This window comes from Phascolarctos cinereus, unplaced genomic scaffold (assembly GCF_003287225.1).
Source record: "Phascolarctos cinereus isolate Bilbo 61053 unplaced genomic scaffold, phaCin_HiC Scaffold_2;HRSCAF=192, whole genome shotgun sequence".
Classification (NCBI taxonomy): Eukaryota; Metazoa; Chordata; class Mammalia; order Diprotodontia; family Phascolarctidae; genus Phascolarctos; species Phascolarctos cinereus.
The window spans coordinates 406168956-406193707 of record NW_027555625.1 but is presented as its reverse complement, the minus strand read 5'-3'; the positions used below and the strand labels follow the sequence as shown (position 1 = coordinate 406193707).

The 24752-nt window shown below is 38.9% G+C and overlaps 1 protein-coding gene across 4 annotated transcripts in view; it reads right to left on the bottom strand.

The window, feature by feature from the left end:
- RANBP17 (RAN binding protein 17) overlaps positions 1–22864 on the bottom strand; it is a 324967-nt gene extending 302103 nt beyond the window's left edge. For all 4 annotated transcript variants that reach the window (XM_020992315.2, XM_078150547.1, XM_078150546.1 and 1 more), the window contains exons 1-4: positions 22791–22864; positions 12020–12166; positions 9630–9720; positions 6386–6552 (exon numbers count right to left, since the gene is read on the bottom strand). In XM_020992315.2, coding sequence (XP_020847974.1) covers positions 6386–6552; positions 9630–9720; positions 12020–12166; positions 22791–22808 — 423 coding nt within the window. In that variant the 5' untranslated portion in view covers positions 22809–22864. The remainder of the gene's footprint in view (positions 1–6385; positions 6553–9629; positions 9721–12019; positions 12167–22790) is intronic.
- Between the last annotated feature and the right edge of the window lie 1888 nt (positions 22865–24752).

Sequence of the window (24752 nt, the reverse complement as noted above, 5' to 3'; positions counted from 1 at the left end):
ATCTATCTATCTATCTATCCATAAAACCAGACCATACATACTTTTATTTATTAGCTCTTTCCCTGGATATGGATAGCATCTTCCTTCATAGGTCCTTTGTAGTTGATTTGCGTATTTATAATGCTCAAAATGACTTAGTTGTTCAAAGTTATTCTTAGAACATTATTGCTGTTCCTATGTACAACATTCTCTTGATTCTGTTCATTTCACTCTTCATTATTTCATATAAGTATTTTCCATGCTTTTCTAAAATTAACTAGCTCATCATTTTTTACAGCACAGTAGCATTCTATCACAATCACAACTTGCTTAGCCATTCCCCAATTAATGGCCATCCCCTTAATTTCCAGTTCTTTACCACCACAAAGAGAGTGGCTATAAATATTTTAGAACATATAAGTCCTTTTCCTTTTCCCCTAATCACCTTAGGAAACAAACCTAATAGTGGTATTACTGAGTCAAAGGGAATACACAGTTTTATAATTCTTTGGGCATAATTCCATATTGTTCTCTAAAATGCTTGGATCAGTGCACAGTTCCACCAACAACGAATTAGTGTCTCAGTTTTTCCACATCCCCTCCAACATTTGTCACTTTCCCCTTTAATCATTTTAACCAATCTGATAGGTGTAAGATAATATCTCAAAGTTATTTTAATTTCATTTCTTTAATCAACAGGATTTATAGCATTTTTTCATATGACTACATATAATTTTTATTTCTTCATTAAAAAATTGCCTTTACCCTTTAACCATTTATTAATCAGAGAATGCCTTGTATTCTTATAAATTTGATGAAGTTCTTTATATATTTGAGATATAAGACCTTTTTCTGAGAGACCGTCTATAAAAATTTTCTCCCAATTTCCTGTTTTCCTTCTAATCTTGGCTACATTGTTTTTATTTGTATGAATCCTTTTTAATTTAATGTAATCAAAATTATCCATTTTACATCTCACAATGCTATCTCTTACTTATAAATAAATTGTCCCTTATTCATAATTTTGATAGGTAACATATTCCATGTTCTTCTCATTTTCTTATGCTATCTCCCTTTATATCTAGGTTGTGTATCCATTTTGACCTCATCTTGGTGAATGGTGGAAGATATTAGTCTATGCCCAATTTCTCACACACTGTTTTTTAGATCTCCCAACAATTTTTTTAACCAAATAATGAATTCTTATCCCAAAAGCTTAAATCTTTACATTTATTAAACACAATGTTCCCATAATAATTTGCTACTGAGCATTATATGTCTATTCTGTTCCACTGCTGTACCTTTCTATTTCTTAGCTAGTACCTGACAATTTTGATAATTACTGCTTCATTGTATCATTGAAGATCTGGTAACGCTAAACCTCCTTCCTTTACAATTTTTTCATTAATTCCTTTGATATTCTTCACCTTACGTTCTTCCAAATGAATTTTGGTATCATTTTTTCTAGCTCAGTAAAATAACTTTTTGTTTAGGTAAAATTGTCATTTTCATTATATTGGCTCTCCCTATACATGAACAATTAATATTTCTCCAATTATTTAAATCTGAATTTATTTGTATAAGAAGTGTTTTATAATTATGTTTATATAAATTTGTTTTGGTAGCTATACTCCCAGGTATTTTATATTCTATAGTTATTTTAAATAGAGTATCTCTTACTATCTCTTCTTGCAGGGTTTTGTCAGTGACATACAGAAATGCTGATGACTTATATGGGTTTATTTTATCCTGTTACTTTACTAAAATTATTGCGTTCCCCAACTTTTTAGTTGAATCTTTAAGATGTTCCAAGTATATCATCATATCATCTGCAAAAAGAGGTAGTTTTATTACCTCATTGGCCCATTCTAATTCCTTTAATTTCTTTTTATTCTCTTACTGCTATTACTAGCATTTCTAATACAATACTGAATAACATTGGTGACAATGGGCATCATTGTTTCACTCCTGATCTTACTGGGAAGGCTTCTAGCTTGTCTCCATAACAAATAATGCTTGCTAATGGTTTTAGGTAGATGCTTGCTATCATTTCAAAGAAAAATCCACTTATACTTATGCTTTCAAGTGTTTTTAAGTAGGAATGAGTGTCGTATTTTATCAAAAGCTTTTTCTATATCTATTGACATGATCATATGAATTTTGTTACTTTTGTTATTGGTATAATCAATTATATTAATTGTTTTCCTCATGTTAAACCATCCCTATGTTCCTGGTATAAATCCCACTTGGACACAATTATCATCTTTGTAATATATTGTTGTAGTCTCCCAGCTAGTATTTTATTTAGGATGTTTGTATCTATATTAATTAATAAAATTGGTCTCCAATTTTCTTTCTCTTTTTTGATCTTCCTAGTTTAGGTATCAGTACATATGTGTTTCATAAAAGGAGCTTGGTAGGAATCCTTCTTTGCCTATTATTCCAAATAATTTATTTAGTATTGTAATTAATTGATCATTAAATATTTGGTAGAATTCATTTGTAAATCCATCCGGTCCTGATGTGTTATTTTTTCCCCCTTAGGAAGCTCATTTATTTATTTAATTTCTTTTTCTAAAATAGGTTTATTTAGATATTCCATTTCCTCTTCTGTTAATCAAGGCAGTTTATATTTTAGTAAACATTCTTCCATTTCACTTAAATTGCTAAATGTATTGGCATATAACTGGGAAAAATAACTCCTTATAATTATTTTGATTTCATCTTCATTGGCAGAATATTCATCTTTTCATTTTTAATATTAGTGATTTGGTTTTCTTCTCTCTCTCTTTTTTAAAATCATATTGATGAATGATTTAGCTATTTATTTTTTTTCCCATAAAACCAACTCCCAATTTTATTGATTAATTCCATGGTTTTCTTACACTCAATTTTATTAATTTCACTTTTAATTGTTAAGATTTCCAATTTGGTATTTTATTGGGGAATTTTAATTTCTTCTTTTTCTAGTTTTCTTAATTGCATACCCAATTCATTGGTCTGCTCTTTCTCTATTTTATTAATATAATAAGCATTTAGAGATATAAATTTTCCTCTGATTACTGCTTTTGCTGCATCCCACAAGTTTTGATATGTTGTCTCATTTTTGTCATTCTCTTTAATTAAATTATTGACTGTTTCTATGATTTGTTCTTTAACCTACCCATTCTTTAAGATTAAGTTATTTAGTCTCCAATTAGTTTTTAATCTGTATTTCCATGATCCCTTGTTGAATATAATTTTTACTGCACTATGATCTGAAAAGGATGCATTTAATATTTCTGTGTTTCTCCATTTAACTATGTATGTTTTATGCCCTAATATATGGTTACTTTTTATAAAGGTACCACGTACTGCTGAGAAAAAGGTGAATTTCTTTCTATTCCCATTCAGTTCTCTCCAGATATCTATCATATCTAGCTTACCTAAGCTTCTATTTACCTCCTTTACTTCTTTTTTTATTTCTTTTCTGGGTTAGATTTATCTCATGCTGAGAGGGGAAGGTTAAAGTCCCCCCACTATTCTAGTATTACCATCTATTTCCATGTGTAATTCATTTAATTTTTCCTTTAAAGATTTAGATGCTATAGCATTTGATGTATATAGGTTTAGTATTGATACTGCTTCATTTTTTATGGTACCTTTAATCATAATGTAGTGTCCCTGTTTATCTCTTTTAATTCAATCTATTTTAGTTTGAACTTTGTCTGAGATCATGATTGCTACCCTTTTTTTTAACCTCAGGTGAAGCATAACAAATTTTATTCCAGCCCTTTATTTTAACTCTGTGTATTTCTCATTTTAAAATGTATTTCTTATAAACAACACATTGTTGGATTCTGATTTTTAATCTATTCTGCTGTCCACTTCTATTTTACGGGTGAGTTCATTCCATTCACATTCAAAGTTACAATTACTAGTTGGGTCATTCCCTCCATTCTGTTTTTCCTCCCTATTACCCTTTTCACGCTCTCTTTTTCCCTATCCTTTCTCACAAGTCTGATTTACTTCAAAAGATTCCCTCCCTAATTCATATCCTTTTAAAGAACTCTTCTCATATCCTCTCCCCTTACCCCCCTACTTCTTGATCCACACACTTCTTCCAAAAGCCCCTCCTTTATCCTGGGCACTCCCTCTCCTATTTCTGATGAGAAGCCTTCTGTCTATGTACATGCTTCCAAACTATCCTAGTAGTGATGACATAACATTTTCCCATAAAAGAAATAAATGGTTTGACTTCAGTGATAATTTATCTTAATGTTCACCCTATGTTCCTCCTGGATGGCAAATTTTCCACTGAATTTTTTGTTTATCACAAATATCTGAAAGGCTTTCAATTCACTAAATGTGCCTTTTTTTTCCCATTCAGGATTATACTCAGCTTTGTTGGGTCAGTTATTCTTGGTTGCAAACCAAGTTCCTTTGCTCTTCAAAATATAGTGTTTCAAGCCCTTTGGCCTTTTAATGTAGAAGCTACTAGACCTTGGGTTAGCCTAACTATAGCTCCATAGGATTTAAATTGTTTTTTTTTCTCTTATTGCTTATTCTCTTATTTCTCCTTAACCTGGGAGCTTCAAAACTTGGCTATGATATTCCTGTGAATTTTCATCTTGGGCACTCTTTCAGGCGGTGATCAATGGATTTTTTTTCTATTTCTATTTTACCCTCTTCCTCTAGAACTTCAGGGCAATTTTCCTTAATGATTTCTTGTAATATTGTATCTAGACTCTTTTTTTTTAATCATAACTTTCAGGTAGTCCAACAATTCTTATATTGTCTCTCTCCAATATGTTCTCTAGATCCCTTGTTTTTCTTTTTTTTTTCTTTCTTTCTTTTTTCTTTTTTTGGCTAGGCAATGGGATTAAGTGACTTATCCAGGGTCACATAGCTAGTAAGTGTTATGCATCTAAGGCCGGATTTGAACTCAGGTCCTCCTGAATCCAGGGCTGGTGCTCTATCCACTGCACCACCTAGCTGCCCTCATCACTTGTTTTTCTAATGGGTTTTTCATACTGTCCTTGTCTGAGCTCTGTTTGAGGTCCAACCTCAGGCATTCCTCTCCACCCCTGAGTCATTGCCCTTAGCCATTTTGTCACTGCAAAAACTCTTGCTCCCTGTAGTCCCTCCTGTGGCTGCAAACTTCAGCTCACTGCTTTGCCCTAGAACTGAAACCAGGGACTCTGCTCTCCTGCAAGTGCCCACAGCTAGCAGTGTCCCTGCACCTTTACTACAACACTCAATTGGCATGTGATTGCTTCTCCTCGATCACAGCCACAGCCTTGGACCAAGTCTGGTCAGCACAACTGGGCCTCAGGTCACACCACAGTGAATGGTCCTTCGATCTTCCCCTACTCACCTGAACCATACCCCTCCCCCATCCCTCTCCCATACATACTACTTTGAGGTGAAAGTTCCTGAAGCCAAATCTGACCCAGCTGCCCCTAGGGTTTGTTGTTTGTTGATTCAGTGGAGTTTGCCTGGAGGGGTTTGCCCTACCATCTGCCAAACATCTACCCCTGAAAGTCAGGTCTTCAAGAGGTCCTCAAGTTGTTTTGGGAGTATAATTGCTTTATCCTGACTTTTAATTCTTTCTGCTGCTCAGAGGTCACTTTGAGGCAATATTTTATCTTGTTTGTGGGAGAATTTTGGAGAGCTCAGTATTTCCTGTCCTATTTTGTCATCTTCCAAGAATCCTCTCAGAAAAAGAATCTGAAGTCAGGTTTCTAGACTCAAATAAAAAATTCTTTACATGGCATGTTTATTACTAAGGTATATCAGATGATCAACAATTTGGCTTAAGGGTATATAAAAATGGAAAGTAGTTTGGCCTACTTAAAAAAAAGACCTTCCAAGGGTTTTTGTCTTTTTACTGCAGTACAGTAGAAACAACACTGGCTATGGAATTACAGGAGCTATATTCAAAATCTGGCTCTGATACTGCCTGTATAACCTTTGGCAAGTCATTTAACTTCTCTGGGCCTCAGTTTCCTCCTCTGTAAAGTAAAGGTATCTGACTAGCTGGCCTCTGAGATCTTTTTCAGCTCTAAACCTATGATCTTATGACTTTAGCATCAGTTATCTTCAGAACATATTTCCCCATTAGATATTATCATCTACACTTTATATTTAAAATATTATCACCTACATTTTATATTTATATTAAAACAAATAAACATTGTAAGTTATACTGAATATTAAAATCGTTAGTTCTTTATGTACTCTTCTCTGGTTTGTAAAGTTGAAAACCCACATTTACTAACTATAGAAAACAAGAACATTACACAGAAATAATCATTATTAACCCAGTAGTATCAACTGCACATAGTACCACGCTGCCATAGTCACCAACACTCAATAAAAAGAAAAGCCATTTATTTCCAAACAGATACAGAGAATATGTTCTTACCTGTAGAAACTTTTTTACATCAGCAATAATGTCTCTGAAAACAAATTCATCTTTCTGAACCTCAAACCATCCTAGTTTGGTAATTTTAGCAATGACTTGAACAAGAGCTTGAATGACAAAGGGAGCCAGTTTGGGTTGGGATGCTATGTAGTTCAGAATGTAATTCCCTGTAAAGAAAATATTCTTCATCATTATTAGGATTTTTCAGTACCATACATTTCAGCAATCATGCTACTACCAAAATTGAATATCTCATGACAAGTTTTTCTAATGAAAAACTACTGTATTTTTTTTCCTTCAGGTGTTGCATTTCCAACCATCTTTAATTTTAATGGATGGACAAAATGAAAGGCAATGCAATTTTCCTAAAAATAAAGCAAAATCTATTTTATTTACCATTTAGATTGTGATCTGACATCCTAAAATTATTTTACTTAGATCAGGGGGTTTAAAATTGCTAGTTGAATGAATGCTTAGCAGGCAGTGCATCACTGGGATGATTCAAGGAGAAAAAAGTAGAAATATAGAAATATATATAGTTATGGTCAGATAGGTGAATGGTACTTTAAGTCTACAAAAAAAAACCAAGGGGAACGAAGACTGGGAAAAAACCACACTGGATTTGGCAAATGAGAGAATACTAGCAACTTTGGAGAAGGCAGTTTCAGTGAAATGATGATGGAAGCCAGACTGTAAGAAGAGAGAGAGAGAGAGAGAGAGAGAGAGAGAGAGAGAGAGAGAGAGAGAGAGAGAGAGAGAGAGAGAGAAGAGAAAGTATAAGCACTTATTATAGAAGGCCTTTTCAAGTTTAGCCACAAAGGGCAGAAAATATGTAAGGCTTAGAAGGATCAAGTGAGGGGTTTTTTGAGGATGGGGAAGAAATGGGCATATCTGTAGGCAGTAAGGAAGAAGCCAGTAGACAGAGAGAGAATGAAGATAAGTGTATAATATCGTATAATAGGGATGAGAAAGGAAGCAATCTATTGGAGACAGGATGAAATAATAAGATCATGAATGCAGGTGGAAGAGTGAACCTTGGTAAGGAGTAAGGTCACGTCTTCATGTGAGACTAGGGTGAAGGAGGAGATAGTGATAGAAGGCATCTGATCAATATGAGATGAGGAAGAGGGGAGAAGAGGGAACTCATGGAAAATGGCCTCAATTTTTTGGTAAAATATGAAGCAAGGCTCTCAGTTGAAGAGGGTGAGGGTAGGGACAGCCATAGGAGATTTGAGGAGGGAAGAAAAGCTTTGAAAGAGCTGTGGAGAGCAGGATAGCGAGTTGATAAGGGAGGGGCAGAAGGACTGCCTAACCACAGTGGAGGCCTAATTGAGGTTATGTAACATAAATTTGCTGTGGAACCAGTCAGAAAGATCATATGATTTTCTCAACCTTAGTTCAGCAGTACATGTCTAGGAGCAAAAGCAGCGAATGGTGGGAGTGACCTGACAATGAAGTTTGGCAGGGAGCGATGAGTGAAATGATAAAGAGGACAGGGATTATAAAAAGGGTAGTAAAGAGTTGAATTGGCTCATGGAGGGGTCAAGATGAGGAAGAGAAGAGAGAATACTGACAAATGATTCTTTCAATGTTACCTGTTGAACTAACTTTATGTTTGGCAGAAACAGAACAATTTTACATTTTGTCTCTGTATCAGCAAAGCCAAATATATATGTCTCATTTTATGTTTCACAGAACATCCAACATATTTTGTTGAGTTCAGTAAATATTATGTGCCTGCAAGAATCCTTACATAAGGTTTATTTCTATTTGAGTTTGACATCCTTGACATGTGGTATAATCCCATGTCTGCTTGAACTCTATCAGTAGTGGTGAGATCACTACTTGATAATCAATCAGTCAATTAGCAAGTATTTATTAAGCAAAAGTATTTATCAAGCAAGTATGTATCAAACACTGTGCTGAGCACCAAGGACACAAAAGATAATAACGAATCAGTTCTTGACTTCAAGAAGTTTATAATCTACTAGGGAAGAAAAAAATGTACACATATATAAATGATATGCAGCTTCTGTCGTGACAAGATATGACTAGTGTGGACATGTCATTAGAACTTAATAGTAAATACCTGTGGACTGATGAATTGAGAGCAAGTGACACATGTTTTTCAAAGTCTAACAAACAGACCAAAGGAACATAAAACAAAGAGGAATAGTTCAACTTGAGTCCTGGGCAGGTGCTCAAACATTTGGGGAAATGTCAGACAGCACATAAGCATAATAATTTAGTTAACCTTATTTAACATAAGCATATATAACTCTTCCTCCCTTCCCACATACACTCAGTTGCCAAATTCTGCATATTCAGTCTCCATTCAATCTCTTGCCCTTTTACCCTGTTCTCCTGCTTACATGGCCTGAGTCAGGCTAGTTCAGGCCCTCACCACCGGCCCGAATTACTGATCACCTGGTCTCTTGGCTACTCTCTTCTATCTCCAAGCCACTGTTCATACAACTGCCTAAACAACCTTCTGAACATACGACTGTCATAGATGGTCACAATATCATCGCCCTAATCTAGTACTAAAGGCTCTCCACAATCGGTAGCAACTGAGTTGTCAGGTTTGTTTCTATATTACTCCCTTTCTTTGTCTTGACTGTGGGATGATAGGGAGGTCAATCTACTGCTAGTGGAGATGTAAACTGGCTTTACTGTTTTGGAAAACAATATGGAAATAGGCAAGAAAAATTATTAAAGTGTTCTCACCCTTTAACCCAGAGACAATTGGGACAATATGCCAAGGAAAAACCTGGATATTACTTTTTAAAAAGCAAAATATTTTGAGAAGGTGAATCTTCTGTGCAGTACATTATCTACTGTATTCCAAAGCCAAAGAAAATAACTTTTCAATCATTTTAGGATTTCACATCATGTTCACCCTCATCAGGGAAGATAATCTATCCTAGACTCCTCTTTAAAAGTCAAGAACCAAAAGATTTTAAAACACTGTCAGAAACACATAATCCACACTTCTAACTCTGGTAAAACATTTAGAGAAAAACTGCCTTTCAAAATGCACTTTTGTAGAAGCAGCTAGGTGGCGGAGTGGATAGAGCACCAGCCCTGAAGTCAGGAGGACCTGAGTTCAAATCCAGCCTCAGACCAAATACATGACACTCACTAGCTGTATGACCCTGGGTAAATCACTTAATCCCAACTGCCTAAGCAAAAAAACAAAATAAAATAAAATGCAGTTTTGTAAAAAGTACAATAAAATACTTACGGATATCTATCCTTTGTTCAATAGGTAGAGGAGTCACTCTGCTGACAAGTTTTGAAAGGCATGTTGCTGCAAGTAGCTGAGAATAGGATGTCTGTAAAAAAAAATTTTTTTTTGCATTTTAATTAGCTTTCACTAGAAAAAATGAAAGAAGAAAGAATAGGTCAAATTATTTGTGTACCAAATTCTAATGCTTTGGAATGCTATTTTTCATTTACTTTTTACTTTGGCATGCTATGATCATCAAATTTCTGAGAGAGAAAAGTAGTGAGATATACCACCTCAAATAACTACAAGGAATCACAGAAATGAACCACTGAATCAAAGAACAGTAGGGCTATAAAATGTAGGGACACAGACAAAGTAAAGGGGCACCAACTCATCCAAGGTCATAAAAGTGATCAACAAAGAAGCAAGAATAACCAAAGTTTCATAATTTAAAAATTAGCCTGCATCTGGATAGGAGCAAGATCTTCAATCAGTTTATAATCATTGAATAAGACTATATTAAGTACCTACTTTGGGATTTTTAATTCATGATTTGAAATCACTAAATCTCTCTAAATCTGTTTCCTCATCAAGTTTGTTGTGAGGAACAAATGATAAGGCTTCTTTTTCTTTTTTTTAACTAACTAATGAACTAATAGAGTTTGTTTTGAACACTTTAAAATAGTATATAAATGTCAATTATCATTATTAAATCATTTCCTATTAAACAAAAAAGTGTGCTTTTATTTTATGGATCTCTTCAGAAGTCTCCATTTTAACATTATTCTGATTATAGGTATAAATTGCAAATGATTTACAGTTTAGATAAAACTCAACAAGTCTAACATCAAAAATTTATACTTTGTCTTAAGGACCTAGCTCTCTTGAATTTCAAGTAGCTGGTTGATTTTAGGTTAGTCAGCTTTTGGTAAAATTTTAAAAGTTTAGGAAATAAAATGAATAAACCTTTATCCAGTTCAGCCATTTCCCTAGTTCTCACCTTTCTCATCTTGTTGCACTTGACACTGCTGACATCCTTTCCTCCTGGATACTCTCTCTTCTCTGGATTTTCATGTCACAATTCTCTCCTGCTTATTCTGCTACTTATAGAACCACCCTTGTTCATCTCCTTTGCTGATTCTTCATCTATGTCACATCCCTAATTGTGAGTGTTCTCCTAGGCTGGATATTCTACCTCTTTCTACATGCTATTTCTTGGTGACCTTTTCATCTCCCATGGATTACATTCTAATCCCTATGATGATGATTTCCAGACCTATATCTCACTGCCTCCTGAGCTTCAGTCCCATATCACCAACTGCTTATTGGACATTTCAAACTAGCTGTTCCACACACATCTAAATTCATTTTTCGAAAACTGAACACATTATCTTTTCTCCCCAAACCAGCCTTCTTCCACACTTTTTTTTTTCTGTAGCAACACCATCTAGGTTCTAAACTTTGGAATTATCCACAATTCCATATTTTCCCTCACTCTAAAGATCCTGTCTGTTGGCAAATCTTTCTATAATCTACCTTCCCAACTAACTACTTCTCTCCACTCATATAACTACCACTTTAGTTCAGGCCCTCATCACCTCTCATCTAGATTACTACATCAGATTGCCATTTGGTCTCCCTTCCTCAAATCTCTCACCACTCTAGTTCATTCTATTCAAAGTCACCAAGGTGGTGTTCCTTAAGTGTACATTCAGCCAAGTTTATCCGCGTGGTCTAAAGATAACATTCTTACTCTGTTGACCAGCTGGATGCATATTGTAATCTCTGAGTGTATCTTCTCATTCTTTTTATGTCTGATTACATTTCTTGGCCTTTAATCATATTAGGTTAACATAGCAATCACATAACTGTGGCCATGAAAGACTGGGATGAGGTTGTTTATACTCTGGAGCAACAGCATCCCTAGGTATGGAGCCCCAGCAGATCTGCTGATTATCATCATTTAAAAAAAATAATCTTGGAATATGTTTGACTTACTCAGAACTCTTTCCTCAAATATGAGCTTTATTTATTACTGCTTTTGCTTTATTGTCTTAACTATTCATTAACATTTTAAAGAAGTTAATAGTAAGCTGGGTTCCTCTCCTAGAAAAAAAAAATTCTGGTTGTCATTTAACCTTTCTAATAAAGGGTAGGCATCATAACCCTTCCAGCCCTAGATCTAAGATCTTATGACCCTAAGTATCTGCTTTCACCCTCATTCTCACTCAGACTTTCCCCCTAGATTTTCCTATGTCCTTCCTTTCTCACTCTAGAATTCTACAGTTACAAATTAAGCACCATATAGATTATCTATCATTTTTGTCTTATCTATACTTTGTATCCATCACCACTGACAATGATATTTTAAAATTAATTCAATCACATATATCAAATATACTTACTGTTCCTTGTTCTAATAAAAGCTGACACTTGCTGAGACAATCTGGACTGTCAATAAGTTCCAGCAGCACTTTCTCTGCTTGTATTCGTTGTGACAGATCAGTCCCTATGTAGAGGTGATTACATAACACTTCCAGCTCATTCAAACTCTGAAGAAAAAAGAAAATGTTCAATTAGACTGCCTACTTGTAATATTCATTAAATTGCTGATAAAATCATATGAATGTAGTGATGACAAACAGGAAATGGGAAAATCAAGACACTTCTAATTCACATTATCTTTAAAAATTTCAGCACTTTGATTTGTCCTGCTACAAAAGAATAAACATCCCCATTAGCAGAGCGATACTGGGATACTGAAATTAATAAGACAGGTTAGTTAGGATCATAGAGTTGGAGCTGGAAGGAACTTCAGAGGTCATCCAGTCCAACCTATCACTTTGCAGATGAATTTTGTTTATAAATTGTACTCTTATGTGAATCAAGAGGGCACAGGGAGAGTTTAACATAAAGATGAAGATAATTCAATCAGGTCTTACCCTATCATTTTTTCAGAGAGCTCAGAGAGGGGCAGTGATTTATCTAAGATCATGTAGTTGTAGCCAGATCTAGAACTAGAACCTAGGTCTTCTTAGTAATTCAGTGCTCTTTCCCCTAGACTGCAGAATGTTCTTGATCAAAAACAGGTAAAGTTACTTACCATGAGGTTTCCCAAAAGTCAGACTGGGGAAAGATTTTGTTTTGTTTTTTACATTATTAGAAGGAGACTCTACAGTACTGAAAGGAGTCATGATTCTACTTCCCTAAGAACTCAAATAATAGAATCATTTGCAAAGGGGACACAGGTTTGAACACCAAATGAGTATACAACGGGTCAAGATACAATTCTGGCATGGGAAGGCCATCCTAGAAGTTTTTAACTTATTTTCTCAGCAGTATTGTTTAAGTGAGCCTCCAATTCAATTCAACAAACATTAAGTATTTACTCTATACTGGGCTCTGTGAATAAACAAGTAAATGACACAGTCCCTCAATAAGTTACTATATTCACTTTTAAAACTATGCAAAGCAATGTACTAGTTTTGAGTTGATGAGGAAAGGATATTTTTGTGATTTTCCTGAACAAAGTGGAGCCTGCTCCACTAACAACCTCCTCTGAAGCTTCAGTATGGCACTGATGTGGTCCTGAGCTCTAGAAATCTATGTGTGATGAGCACAAGCACAGGTAGATTCTGCCAAGGTGGCTTCAAATAGGAGTAGGGTAACTATGACATCTATTTAGCCTAGTTAAATTTAGAAAGGTAAAAGGTTAGCTGTAAGCTGGTATGAGTTAATTCAGCCACAACAACCTATGAAGACCATCTACTAAAGCATAGAGGTTGTGAACTGTGATGGTGGAGGGGGTATAAAAAAAATCACAAACCCATTGAAATATTATAAAGCTTATAAAGAATTGATACAAAACAAGGGCTAACCAACTGCTTTCTTCCCACAGTAAACCTCAGAAATAACTCCTCATTTAAGGTTTTGGTGGAGGCTTGAAATGAACAGGTGGTGTTAAAAGAATCATTTATTGTTAACTAAATGAAACATGCTATAGTCTCCAAATGTTTCAAGATCATTTGGATAGGATAAAATATAGCTGGAGGAAGCGTTTTAAACAGGTAGTAAGGAACAGAAATAGGAGCCACAAGCTCCAATAACTTCACAGGATAAGACAAAGTCACCAACAATATCAGGTGGCATGCTGATTTTTTTTCATTATTTAACTAATAAAATTTGAATGATTTGGTTCTGTACTGATGGGTCAACAAAACCTTGAGACTATGAAATTACATTTTCCAGCCAAAATTTAAATCACTAACTAAAGGAATGTAGAAAACACAAAAAGGAAAATGTTCTAACTTGCTTCTTTCAAAAGTCAAGGAGATTTTACATAAAAGGGAGGAATAAAATGATGTTTTCACACTGGAGTTCTAACAACTTGACACACACTTGGTATACTGAATGAAGCTGCTTAGAAAAGAGAACTGGCTTTGATGCAGGGGTATATAACAGACTAAAACAAATGAACACCACCAAAAACTAAAAAATTGAGGTAAAAATTGAGTAAAAATCCATTTGTATAACTGATAGGTACAGGGTAGGGGAAAAAAAAGCCCCCAGATCCCAAATTCAATTATCATCTCTACACAGGTAACAACCAAATCCACATGCCCGTTCCCTAGCTTACTCACTTATTTTAGTCCTGTGCCCACTGTGCCTATAATCCAGCTTGGATTTGATGTCCTCCCAGCAGAGTACATCACAAAAGAGCACTGGCTCTGGACTCAGAGAATCTGGGCCCAAATCCACCTCTGAGGCTTACTGCCTGTGTAATCTCGGGCAAGTCACTTAGCATTCCTGCGCCTAAATTTCCCATTGTAGTACCTCGAGTTGAACTCAGTACTTCCTAACCTATGGGTCCTGACTCCATATGGGGTCGTGAAAAATTTGGCAACAGTAAGAGGTTTCTGAGTGCGATGACCAAAAATTAATTAAAAACCAAACGTGCGATGAATCCAAGGTGTTACTGGCAGCGCTTGCCCATGTTGCATAGTGCAACTTCAAAGCAGCCTGGGTTCTGAACGCAGCACATGCACTTTGCACTGTGCATGCCCTCAGGCTACACAACTCCAAGGAAGGCTGCTGGAAAAGGGGTTTCAAATGGAAAAAGTTTAAGAAGCCTTGAGATGAACTAAGGTTCTAAAGCTAAGATCATATGACCATTATTGAAACTGAATCTGGTTGAGTTGATGAGGGTCACCTCCACTACTTCCCTCAATAATCCTTCTTTATTAGGGTAATTCCTAGGGGCCGCCCATAGGTCAAATCACCTCATATACCCTGCTTGCCAATATTCATATCCACGTAAAATTAAAGACAACTTTGAAAAGAAAATAAGGGGACAGAGATTTTATCGTGTAGGCTGAAGGACGTGTAAGAGAGGGTAAGGTGGATTTATTTCTGTCAGCCAGACAACAAATCTTGCCTTAGGAATTATTTTCTATCTACTACTATCTACTGCTTCCCTGGGCTACTAGTTTCCTGGTGCACAAAACACAGTAGGGTCTCCTAAAGCCCAGGGCAATTAACTGGCCCTGGGATAGCTTTACTCCCTTGTGTCTAACCTCCTCAGTTTAATAGGTAAGACCATCACGTCCTCAACATCCCATATAAGGAACCTAGAAGTAATAAGAATGATCTGTCCTTGCTTAGCATTTCCAACTGGTTATCAGATTGTACTGCTTCTTTCACAGGAGCAAAGATTTAGCATTGGTCATCTTAGTGGTCATCTACTCCAATCCCTTCATTTGACAAATAAGGAAACTAAGGACAGAGAAGTTAGACAACTTACCCAAAATCACATGGGTAGGAAATGTCAAGAGTTGGGATTTGAGCCCCTCTCCCCATCTCCAAATTCAATACTCTTTTCTCTAGCCCACACCATCTGGTAACCTCCCCATCTGCCCCTTTTTTCTATCTTTACTACAACTAGGTAGTTATTATTCATCTACTACAACTTTCTCCTGACTGGTTTCCTTACCCCCTACATTAGCAAAGCACAAGGCATAATCAGGGGCCTTAAGAATCCCTGTAAATTGTGAACTTCTGACCTTACCTCTAGAAAAACAACTTCTCAGAGAACACATTTCCAGAAATTACATTAAATGCGCTGGAGATCTCAGGAGAAGTCAGGCTAAACGGTTGTCACACATAATAGGTAAAACTCATTCCTGCCTGGTAACCAAAACCTGGGCCTCAATAGCTTCATGATTAGTAACTGGTAAGACTTATTGAAGGTGTCATTCAATTATTCATTCAGCAAACATTTATGAAGCCCCCGTGCCAAGAACTCAGTACAAAGGCTATGAAAGGTCAGAAAACCAAAACATCAGCACTGTAAGGGAACTTGTCTTGGTCATAGTAAGGAGCTGTGGTATGGATGACGACTTTGAAAGGAGTGGTAAAATTAGGTTGGAGCATTATAGCTAATCTTCAAGAACTTGAAGGGTTTATCGGGCTTGACCATAAAAGGTAGAGCTAGGAGTAGTGAGTATAAGTTACAGAGAAGAGGATTTACATCCTATGAAAAGAAAAAGTGACCTAGAACAATCAGAGCTATCCAAATGTGAATTGGATGGGCTGTGTGGAAAGTAATAAGTTCCTTTCTAGAAGTCTTCAAGCAAAGGTTAAATATCCACCTGTAGGGATTCTTTTTGTTGTTGTTTTGAAATTCAATTCACTTTTCAGTTCCAAATTCTCTCCCTCCCTTCACCTCTTCCCCACCCACTGAGAAAGCAAGAAATACAATATTTCTTATACAAATGAAGTCAAGAAAAACATATTTCTGCATTAGCCATGTTCCAAAAAGGAAGGAAGGAAAGGAAGAAAGAAAGAAAGATGGAGGGGCGAAGGGGAGAAAGGAAGGCAGGCAGGCAGGAAGGAAGGAAGGAAAGAAAGAAGGAAGGAAATGAGAAAGAAAAATATGCTTTAGTCTATACTCTGAGTTCATCATCTCTATGTGGAGGTAGATAACATTCTTCATCATGGAACTGCAGTAGATAATTGCATTGACCAGAGATGCTAAGTCTTTCACAGTTGGTTATCTTTACAATTTTGCTGTTACTGTGTAAATTGTTCTGGTTCTGCTCACTTCATTTTGTATCAGTTCAGGTTTTTTGGAAACCACCTCTTTCATCACTTCTTGCAGTTCAATAGGAGAGGAGAGGACAGTCCTCTTTGAGAAGGAAGGACAAACCACAACAGTACAATAGTGCTCAATCACCACTTGTGGGGATTATTGTCCAGGCACTAACTGCACCAGTCTTTGAAGTTCCTTCCAACTGAGATTCTGTGATCTTTCTCATCCTTTCTGTCCACACTCTTCTAGATCAGAATTCATTCCTTTAATTCAGTTTTAAATTATAAAAGAGTTAATTGACTGAAAAGAGCATTCCATTTATATCTAATCCTCAACCCTGAGTTAGAAACAACCATCATTTCTTCTTGGTCCTCTCATCCATTAACGCAACCATTTTTCAACTGGAGATTTTCCCTTTCCTCTACCACTCTGATCTTCAGAGTCAACATAATAGATATTATGCACTCAAAATAGGCAAGGAATTGGAGCTCCTTTTCTCCTTGCCTCAGTACCATCTCAGAAACTCAGAAATGAAAGGGACTTCAGACAGTATCAAATCTAGCCCACATTTGCACAGAAATCTCTTCAACAACATCTCTAGTATGCAGTGATTATGCCTTCACTTGAAAATTCTGAATAAGGGGTAAGCACTATCTTCCTGGACAACACGTTCCACCTTGAGATAGCTCCAATTGTTAGAAAACAATGTTTTCTTACATTGAACCAACCTTCCTCTCTAGAAATACCTATTGCTCTCAGTCCTTCCTTGTAGGCCTCAGCAAAACAAAAGGAATCTCTCTTCCACAGGACAGCCCTTCAAACAGATGAAAGATAGCTATCAGGTTTCCTTAAAAGATTCTGTTCTTCAGATTCCCCATATTACACCAAAACGTTTATAAGAAGCACTTTTTGTGGAAGCAAAGAAACAGAAACAAAGTAGATACCCATCAACTGGAGAAGGACTACACAAATTATGCTACATGAATATAACATTGTATTATGTACTGGAAGAAATGGTGAATGTGACAAAGACAGAGAAGCATGGAAAGATTTTCATGATCTGACACAGAGTATAGTAAGCAGAGCCAAGAAAACAGTATGTACAATGAATGACATGTTAATGGAAAGGACAACCATAAAACAAGAAAAAGTGAATGATGAAAAAGTACAAAGAATAAGCACGGTCTCACAGAAAAAACCCTCCTCCCCCCACCAAACATTCACTCTCTCGATCTCTCTCTTCTCTCTTTCTCTGTCTCTCTGTCCCCCTCTCTCCCTCCTTTACAGAGGTGAAAGGTCTACAGGTATGGCATACTGACTATATTTTCAGACTTTTTTTGAGGTGCTGATTAATTTTGTATATTATTTAGCTCTTCCTCTTTTTTTCTTCAAAAATATAATTTGTAATATGGATTAGCTGTCTGGGAGGAGAGAGGAAGAATACTGGGAGAAATTCTGGTGATGTAAAAAAAGCAAACTTGAAAGATATAAATAAAAAGGTGTTTAAATTTTTAAATAAACATGATCTTTGTCAGATTAAACAATATCTGGAAAATGGACATAATGGCTACCCTGTCCTTCTCCAGGGGATCCTTTCCCCTACCTTGCCCTGTCCCCCACCAAATCCAAACCCTCAGAGTTGGAAAGAACCTTAAGGGCTACCTAACTTAACCTCCCCTTGAACAGGAATTCCTGCTAAAGTCCTCGATAAGGGACTGTGCAGCCTCTGCTGGATGAGCATTCAGACCTCCAGTGACAAAGAACCTATTACCTCACATAGCTCATCTTCCACCAGCCGGACCTCTTAAAGCAGCCCTTTACATTTTGGAACAACTCAGATTGTTAAGTTTTTCCTTACCCTAAGGCACTTCTAGTCTGGTCCTTGGGGCCAAGTGGAACAAGTTCAGTTCAATTCACCAAACATATATTACACTCCTAGCGTGTATAAGGTGCTATGCTAGATGCCAGGAATCCAAAGACAGAAAAGAAAAAGGAAAAAGAAAAAGAAAAAGAAAAAGGAAAAGGAAAAGGAAAAGAAAAAGGAAAAGGAAAAGGAAAAGAAAAAGAAAAGGGAAAGGAAAGGAAAGGAAAGGAAAGGAAAGGAAAGGAAAGGAAAGGAAAGGAAAGGAAAGGAAAGGAAAGGAAAGGAAAGGAAAGGAAAGGAAAGGAAAAGGAAAGGAAAGGAAAGGAGGAAAGGAAAAGAGAAAAGGAAAAGGAAAGGAAAGGAAAGGAAAGGAAAGGAAAGGAAAGGAAAGGAAAGGAAAGGAAAGGAAAGGAAAGGAAAGGAAAGGAAAGGAAAGGAAAGGAAAGGAAAGGAAAGGAAAGGAAAGGAAAGGAGAAAAGAAAAGAGAAAAGGAGAGGAAAGAAAAGAAAATAGTCCATTTCCTCAAGAATACATTCTACTATAAATTTAATCTTCTCAACATGACAACCTTTTGAAAACTTGAAGGCCACCAGCATGTTCTCCTGCTCTTCTCGTCCCTTCTTCTTTCTCAGGGTTAAATTTCAGTATTTTTTTCCAAACCAATTGTCATATCCCATGGTCTCCAGTGAGGGGGTCATTGTATTCAAGGCCCTGTGCTTGGTTCCACAGGTGATACAAAGCTAAATATTACAAGATCTTTATCCTTAAGATGAAACGATGTATACAAACAGCAAACTATGCTACAAAATAGAAATGTGATAAATGCTAAAATACCCATACAAAGTATACAATATTAGAGTTTGGGGAGGAATGCAGTATCTAGAATATAGTAAATGCTTAATAAATGCTTGCTGATTGATTGATATATAATTGAGGGGAACCTAGGAAGGCTTTATGGAAGAGGTGGCATTTATGCTGGTGCCTTGAAAGATTAAGCAGAGAATTTGGAAAAATCAGATGAAAGTAAAAGTGTCAGTAAAGATACGGCATCTGGAAAGCTCCAATCATATCAACCAATCAAACAACAAGAATTCATTAAACACCTAGTATGTGCCAGGCACTGTTCTAAAGAAGCTCTGGGATTATAAGTACAGAGAATGAAACAACCCCTACTCACAAGGACCTTACATTGTAAGGGATATAAAACTTATATCATATATATATATGATATAAAACTTATATCATATGTATATATATGAAACTTAAAGCATAAATATAAAGTGAATAAATACAAAATATAATAATACAAGATAGTGTGAGGGGAAGGGCACCAGTCCTTGGGGGTGGGGGAGGGGTCATGCAGAAGATGGTACTTGACCTAGGTCATAAGAAAAATTCTATTATGGGGGGTGGGGAAGGGAACAGACCCCGTCTAATCTCTCTTCCACACAATATCCCTTCAAGTACTTCAAGACAGCCATCAAATCTGTCCTCTGCCCCCAAGTCTTCTCTTCTCCAGACTAAACATCTCCAGTCCCTTCCACTCCTCATGGTAGGATCTCAAGGCTCTTCATCCTTGCCATCCTCTTCTGGACAACCTCTAGCTTGTCAATGTTCTCCCTAAAATATGGCACTCAAAATCATTCAATACTCTAGGCAGAGTAGAGCAGGAACACCATCTCCCTACTTCTAGAATAACCTTTTCACTTTTTGTTTTGGTTGGGACTTGTCATTTCAAAGAATATTTTGTAGTTTACACTTGAATTATTATATCCCTCTACCTCTCAAGGCATTAGCCGTGTGCTAGTCTTAATACAGCTAAGATCACATCTGTTTTGGCTACCACATCACACTATTGGCTCATAAAGAGCTTATCGTTGATTAAAACCCCTAGATTTTTTTTCAGATGTCTAAATAGTTCTACCTCATCTTGTCCTTAGGAAGCTTATTTTTTAAACTCAAATATGACTTTATACTTGTCCCTATTAAATTTCATCTTAGATTTGGCCCAATGCTCTAATTTGTTGAGATATTTTGTGCCCAAGTTCAAATTCTGGGTCAAACACTTGGTATATGCCTTTGGCAAGTTGCCACGTCTCTAAGAGTAAATTTCTTCATCTGTGAAATGGGAACAATATTGTTTTTACTACGTACTTCACATGGTTATTTTGTGCAAAGTACTTTTTAAAGTGATATACAAATGTAAACTGCCATCATAACCTACCAAGCATACATTCTCCTATTACCCTTATTTTGATCCTCTTATCCCACACCTCAAGTCAGCTCTCACCCCATAACAAATTCAAAGTCTCTCATACTTGTGATCTTGTCAAGATCACATGGCATTATTTCACCCTTAAGACTTCAAATTGATAATACTCCATTTCACAACCAGTTTCACTCATACCCAGTGAAGCTACTTTGACCTCAATGATCACTCAATTTAACCCTCCTGAATTTACCCAGGCCATTATTGCCCTCTTTGATACACAGGACTCCTTATTCAGCCATCTCCCATGCTAAGTACTCTTACTACCAACTTCGACTCCCCAACCTTCTATTGAGTCTCAATTCTGGATTAATACCAATATCTAACATTATTACTCTACTCCATTGGTGGCTGGAAAAAGACACTGAAACATGAAGACCTATTGTGCTTCAAATGTATCCAATGCGAATGTGATACCAACATGTTTGGACTTTATTCTTTAAGCACTGAAGATCTAGTGTAGGCAGGTGACATGACCAAACTATGCTTTAGAAAAATTAATCTGTTCCTGCAGGATGACTGGAGGCAAGACAGATTCAAGGAAATCAGGAAGCTGTTGCAATATGTCGTTCAGGAAAAGATCATGAAGGACTTAACTAAGATGGTAGGAGTGACAATGACCAGGATGGGACATGTTAGAGATGTCCCTAAAGTAGAATCTCAAGAAGTTGGAAACTGTTTGGATAAGTGGAACCATGGACTCCCGAGATTTGAGCTTGTGTGACTGAGAGGATGATGACATTGACAGAGATAGGGAAGTCTGAAGGTAGAAAAACTGTTGAGTTTGGTTTTGGAAGTACTGATAGGAAAGGCATATGCATATATGTGGATCTGGAGTTTAAAAGTGAGGTCAGGGTTGGAGACATAAATTTGGGAGTTAGCCCCATACACACTGAGACCTCGGGAGCCCATGCAACTGTCAAAACCAAGTTTTCTTCTTAAACCTCTTCTTCTGACTTAATACGTCTCTGGGATATAGTGCTGGTGGCTTATATTGAATTTTCCTTTAAAAAAAATTCTGTTGGCGATTGCTCTTGTCCCCATTAGGGCTCAGAGAGCTTAAGCAACCAAAGACTGAGAGCAGGAAGGGATGCTGGAGACATAGTCCAGTTCCTCCATGTTACAGACAAGGAAACTGAAACCAACTCCCTATGCCTGCATCTCAGGCCCTGCACAGCGAGCTTAGGATCACAGACTGCAAGCCAGAAGGGACGTCAGGGGCCCCTCCAGTCCACCCCCCCCTTATTGTGCAGACGAGGAGGGTGAGGCACTCTCCTGAGGTCACACACACCCCTACTTAAGTGGCAGCGCTGACATTCGAACCCAGGCCCCGAGGCCAAATCCTGCGCTTTGTCCAACACGCCAAACTGACTCTTCTACACCCAGCTCCCTCCCGCTTCTCCTCCCCCTCCCCATCCCCATCCCTTAAGGAGAACACAAACAAATCCCTCCCTCCCCCAGGGGAGCCAGATGTACGTGCAGGTGGAGCCGGACCACGCCCCTCCCCCGCCCCGCGTCATAGCGCCCCCTGCTGTCACACCTAGCCAGGCCACAGACACCCCCTACCCCCCGTTTCTCGGTCAAGGTTTCGAGCCCGGCCCCGCCTCCCCGGGGGCGGGGAGCGGGGCGGCGGCGGGCTAGGGAAGGGATGGAGGAGGATAGGAGGACGGCTGGGGGCCGGGATGGCGGAGCGATGACGACGGCTACGGAGCCCCCGGCGGCGCTGGGAGCCAGGACGGCCCCCTCCTCTCTCCTCCCCGAGGGTGGCGTGGAGGCTGAGAGGTCCGCAGCCCACGGGAGGGGAAGGGGTGAGGGGGCTTGGGACAGGGGGGACGCCCGGCCTCGGCCGCAGCTGTGCCCGCGGGAGGTGGTCCCTGCCCGGCCCCAGCCGTTACCAACAATCTTCCCTCCCCCGGGGGGCCGGAGCCCCGCGGTCGCGGCGGAGCGCGCACTGACCTGAAAGTGCAGCGCCATCTTCCCGAGAGGCGGCGCCCGCCCGGCCAGGAGAGCAGACGGAGGCAGGGCACGGAGCAGGGGGCGGGGCACGGAGCAGGGGGTGGGGCGTGGCGGGGGGCGTGGCTGGGGGGCGTGGCGTGGCAGGGGCGGCTCAGGCCGGGCCCGCAGAGACAGTGAGAGAGAGCAGGGTGGAGGCGGGGCGCGGGCCCCACCCTGAGACAGAGTGGTGGAGGCGGGGGGGAGGGCGGGGAAAGGGGCGGGGCGGATCTGGCCGGTGGGAGGGAGGGGGCGGGCGCGAGGGCGGGGCCTCCGCCAGGGCTCTCCGGCTTGGCCCGTCAGGCTTTGGCCGCGGGGCGGCGCTCTGTCGGCAGCGCAGGGAGTCCCCAGGCTGCCCAAGGCCATCGTGGGGCTCCGACCCCAGCCTGGGGCCACCCGACTCCGGCCACCCTTCCTATCCACCGCAGCCTCACTGCCGTCTCAGGCTGTCATCCCCTGGTTTCCTTCAGGGTCCCTCGGCCTTGTTTGTGTCGTGGACCCTCCCTCCCGCAGGCTGGGGAAGCCCGCGGACCCCCTCCCCGTCCCGCAATCGGGTTTTTAAGCGCACGAGAGAAACGCAGAGGCTTACAAAGAGCCCAGTACACTTAGCGAAATAAAGGGTGTTTTTAATCGTAGCCCCTACCCCCGCTAAGACCCCCTGTTTTCTGTCCTTGTTCTGCTTAACCCTCCACTTCCCCTTAGAGAGCAGAACCAGGAGCATGGAAGGCGAACTCAGTCTTGACAAGAAACATTACCCGATGATTGAAACCGTTTTGTTTTTGAAAAGCGGAACGTGCTTCCTTGGGAAGTGGTGAGCTCCCCACGCTGGAGGTCTGCCATCGTGCCCGGCTGGGCGGCCACCTGTCCGGAGAGGATAGAAGGGGCTTCTTATCCGGGTCAAGGTGGGGCCAGACACCTCTGAGGTCCTTCCCGACTCTGGGATGCGGAAATTTCAACCATCATTTTAAAACTGGCTGAACGCCCTTTCCAGGACCCAGCCCCCCGAGCCCCGCCAGCCCCCTCAGCCCTGCCTGCGCCTAAGGCCAGGCAGGACCTAGGATTCCGTCCAGATCTGTCCTGGCCCGCGTGCAGAGAGGGCTCTGGTAAAGTAAGGGTCAGCCACCTTGGGACACGAGGTCGAGCTTTCCAGGGCACTCAGAAGGGAAGATTCGGTTTTCTGTTGTTTTCCTCCTTTAAAAAACGTGAGTACCTTCTTTAGGTGTCAGTGTTCAGTAAAACTTCTCTCACCTTCCCTTTTGTCCCACAAAAAGTGAATCTGATTCAAAACCTTTTTAGTCAATTAATAGTATTTCAGATGGAATTATGTCACTACAGCGGTTTAAATTAATACAAAGATTGGAAATGATGCTTCAGGACTTTGAGTAATTCATTCTTGTTATAAAACTCAATTAAAGGTTGGACTTTCTGAGCCCTTGGGAAGGACAAAATTATTTTCATTTCTGGCAACCATCCGTTTAAAAAAAGGCATATATGGCTCTTTGGGCTCAGCAATCTTGTTGGGAGAAGGGGGATTCAGAGGTTTGAATTTGTTCATGTGGGTTCTGTGTGACCTTAGTCAAGTCACCTAACTTCTCTGCATATTTACAAGATGGGGAGAGGGGAGAATATATTAACTAAATCATTCAAAGAATTTTGCAAACAACATAAAATGGGTACAAATTGTTTTGTTTTATGTACTGTATTAAATACATTTCTGAAATTAATTGAATGAAGTTTTAATCAGGTAAATTGTCAGTTATCCAGGGCTTGATCCAGTTCATAGATTTTTCATCTAATTAGACTTTTCCCATTCCTGCATCTTCTCAAGCTCTGAGAATTTTAGAGGTGCTAATGAATTAGGTGTTTGTCAGGGTTCTTTTCATATACTCTGAAGCCCAAAATTCTCTATTCTGGGCAAGATGAAGC